Source organism: Neopelma chrysocephalum, unplaced genomic scaffold, assembly GCF_003984885.1.
Source record: "Neopelma chrysocephalum unplaced genomic scaffold, ASM398488v2 Primary Assembly neopelma1_123, whole genome shotgun sequence".
NCBI lineage: Eukaryota > Metazoa > Chordata > Aves > Passeriformes > Pipridae > Neopelma > Neopelma chrysocephalum.
In genome coordinates, this window is record NW_020897785.1 from 1879526 (window position 1) to 1883177 (window position 3652).

Sequence of the window (3652 nt, forward strand, 5' to 3'; positions counted from 1 at the left end):
GCTTTACCCTAAAATCCTGGTGTTTTACCCCAAAATCCTGCTGCTTTGCCCCCAGATCCTGCTGCCGTACCCCAGAATCCCGGGAACCGCAGGATCCTGCACCCTCCGCGGGGTCTCCCGGAGGCGGCAGGAGAGGGAAGAGGCCTTGGGAGAGCGGGATGAGGAAATTGGATCCCACTTTCCCGGGAGCCCTTGGAAGTGGCTCCGGGGGCTGTGGGGCCCTTCAGCTCCCGGCAACGATCCCACGGCTGTGCCAGGGGTTTTGTTGGATCCTGGATCCGCGCGTTCCCTCTCCCTCTCTCCAAAGGAGCGGCTGTTCCTGCCGGAAAATCACCCCAATTAGCGCCCTAATTAATCCACCCCCGCTCCGGCTCCATTCCCGCCTGGAAGCGACCGCCCTGCTCCGGTTCCTCCAGTCTTTTTGCTATCCCACGGGATTCATCCGTGTTGTCCCTCTCTTCTCCCAGGTGTTGGCACCAGGAATTACTACAGGAAGATCGGCTACGAGCTGGAAGGGCCCTACATGGTGAAAAGGTTGGAATGAGGCTCCGGCGGATCCGGGAGACGATGCCTATCCCGGGAATCAGCCCAGAGCCAAACACCAAAGCCGCCAATGCCAAGGATTTGCTTCCAGCAATAGGATGGAATCGGACTTGGGAGATCCTGGTGGGTCCCTTCCAGCTCTGGATATTCCCTGATTCCATGGATTGAGGTGGGACAGCCCGTTTTCCCACTCCAGAGAGGTCGGGAATGTTCCAGGTGCCTGGTGAGCCGCATTGAACGTTCCGTGTCTCCGGTCGCAATCCAGGCTTGGAATTTGGGAATCTTGCAGAGCAGCCCAGTGGGAAAAAAACCACCTCATTTTTGGGATGCTGTTGGCTTTTCCTGCCATTAAAATCCCGTGGGGTTTTTTCCTGCAATCCCAATAAAATTCTTTCCCTGGGTTCGGTTGTTTGTGCCGGGTTTTTTTTCCCTCCTTCTGTCCATCCCAAGCATTTCCCAAGTTTGATCCTTTCCCAGGAGACCACGAGGACTGGGAGCTGAGACCTTTGCCGGGTAAGAGTTGGGATTAAAAGTTAAATTTAAGCCGAGTTTCCGGGAATAACGGAGGTTGGAAGGGACTCGGAGCTCTCTCCAGTCGGATGGGGATGCTGGAATGTCTCCCAGGGTGGTGTCCATCCTCTCATCCCAGCGGGATTCTGCCCATGGAGGATCTTTCCTGGCTGTTCCCACCTCTCTCCCCTTCCTCCCACAGCAGGGCTGGGCTTTGGGAAGGATTTGATCCCTGTCTCTCCCAGCAGGGAAGGGCTCACATCCCTCTGGATCCCCGGATTCTCCTCCTGGTCCTGCTTGGGATAATGAGGCCAAGTTGCCTTTTCCAAGAATTTCCTTGGGAATGATCAAATTCAACCTCCTTCCAGCACCTTCTTCCTCTCCACTCCTGGCCCAGGACCCCCCAGGGTGGGTGGGAGCCCTTGGGCATCCGGGATTCCAGGATTTGGGAAGCAGTTGCCCATGGTGCCTTTCCCAGACGGGAAGTTTGGGATCTCTGACCTGTTCCACCTTTTTTTTTTACGGCATTCCAACCAAAGACAGGGCTGGAATCCAGCCATGGCTTGTGGAATAAATGACCCTGGGAAGAACATTCCAGAAGTTTTTCCAGTGGCTTGGAGATGGGATTAACAGCAGGAGGAATTCCAGGGGGAAGGCGCTTACGGCATCCACCTGTCCCTGTCGGAGAGGGCAAAATAATGGGAATAAAATTATGGAATAACGGGTGAGGGGCTGGGGAGGGAAAAGCACAGCCCAGCTGTTGATTCCCAAACTGGAGGGTCGGATTTAAACCAGGAGGAGGAATTCCAGGGGGAAGGCTCTCAGGGCAGCTCCTCCTTTTCCTCCTCTTCCTCCTCCTCCTCATGGTGGAACAAGGTCATTTATTCCCACGAGACCTTTTCCAACTGCTCAAAACACGGACAAAGCCAAGGAAACACAATTTGCCCCTAAAACTCCTCCTGCCCCAACAGGATCCAGAGCTGTGGCCGATCCCTGGCCTCTGGAGCCAGGCTGGGAGAGCTGGGAATGGCCAGGTTGGAGAAGAGAAAGATCCAGGGAGAGCTTGGAGAACATTCCAGAGCCTGAAGGGGCTCCAGGAGAGCTGGAGAGGGACTTGGGATCAGGGCCTGGAATGACAGGACACAGGGAATGGATCCCACTGGGAAAGGGGAGATTTGGGTGGGAGATTGGGAAGGGATTCCTGGCTGGGAGGGTGGGGAGGGGCTGGGCTGGAATTCCCAGAGAAGCTGTGGCTGCCCCTGGATCCCTGGGAGTGTCCAAGGCTGGGGTGGATTCCCTTGGAGCAACCCGGGATGGTGGAAGGTGTTGAGGTTGGAATGGGATGAACTTTGAGGTCCTTTCCCACCCAAACCATTCTGGAATTCAAGGATTCTGCAAACACCCTTGGAACAGGGAGCGGGCACAGGGCAGTGCCGAGCTGGGAATAATCCATTGGAATGCAGAGTTCCCACTTAATTTAATCCAAATTCTCCGATCCTGCAGCTCCTTGAGGAGAAGGAAAAGCTGGACAGGCTTAAGAGGGAGCCAACTTCCAGCTTCCAAAGCCTCAGCAAAATCCACCTGAGACTGGACAAGGATCTTGGAATTCCAACAGGGAGTGACGGATCAGAGCCAAGAACTTCATCCTTCCCTCTCCAGCCGGGAAGAAATCCAATCCTTCCTCTGAACCCTTTGGAAAGGGATCGTTCCTGGCACGTGGGTGTGTTTGACAGGGACAGGGAAAACCTCCTGTTCTCTGGGATGCGCTGGGATTTAGGGATCTGCTCAGGAATTACAGGTTGGCACTGCCCCTGTTCATTTTCCCAAATTCCCAAGGTGTTTTGTTGGAGTTAAAAAAAACTAATAGGGGAAAAAGAATAAAAAAAAGGAGGAATTTTCACGTGTGATTCCGAAGAGCCACACGGAATTCCCGCGGTTTTTAAGGAAACAAACCACCAAAATTAATTTTTTATTGATTTATAAAGTGCAGAGTTTTCAAGGAATTAAAAACACGTGTGGAGAGCGGATCAAAATAATCCAGCAGCTGTGAGGGAACAGGGAAAATAAGGAAGGGATCCAGACTCCGGATAAAGCCATGGAAGGAGGGAAGGAAGGAAGAGCCTCTCCATGATTTTGGCTCCTAAATTCCTGCTCTATTCCAATCACAAAACTTGGGGGAGTAGGAGAGGGGTTAAAAATAAATATATCTACCCAAAATATATCTATTTCTCTTCCTGTATCCACCTTTTTTTTTAATCCCTCCCCTCTGGAAGTTATTCCTGAAGGCCACGCGCGAGAGCTCCGGAGGGAAAAACCCTTTTCCAGCCTCCTCAGGGAAAGCAAAACCACCGGCAACGGGTTCCCAGCAGCATCAGGTTTAGTGGGATAAGATGCAGCTTCCCAGGGAAAAGCTTCCAAGCAGCATCAGTTTTAGGGGGACACAATGTGGTTTCCCAAGGAAAAGCTTCCAAGCAGCATCAAATTTAGTGGGATATGATGCAGCTTCCCAAGGAAAAGTTTCCAAGCAGCATCAATTTTAGTGGGATAAGATGCAGCTTCCCAAGGAAAAGCTTCCCAAGCAGCATCAGTTTTAGGGGGA

At 52.6% G+C, this 3652-nt stretch overlaps 1 protein-coding gene and 1 long non-coding RNA gene across 2 annotated transcripts in view; one reads left to right on the forward strand and one right to left on the reverse strand.

Moving 5' to 3' along the window:
• LOC113974556 overlaps positions 1 to 469 on the reverse strand; it is a 1574-nt gene extending 1105 nt beyond the window's left edge. The window contains exon 1 of the long non-coding RNA XR_003536574.1: positions 71 to 469. This is a non-coding gene — a long non-coding RNA (uncharacterized LOC113974556). The remainder of the gene's footprint in view (positions 1 to 70) is intronic.
• ELP3 (elongator acetyltransferase complex subunit 3) overlaps positions 1 to 754 on the forward strand; it is a 98043-nt gene extending 97289 nt beyond the window's left edge. The window contains exon 15 of the mRNA XM_027697768.1: positions 468 to 754. Coding sequence (XP_027553569.1) covers positions 468 to 544 — 77 coding nt within the window. The 3' untranslated portion in view covers positions 545 to 754. The remainder of the gene's footprint in view (positions 1 to 467) is intronic.
• Positions 755 to 3652: the final 2898 nt, after the last annotated feature.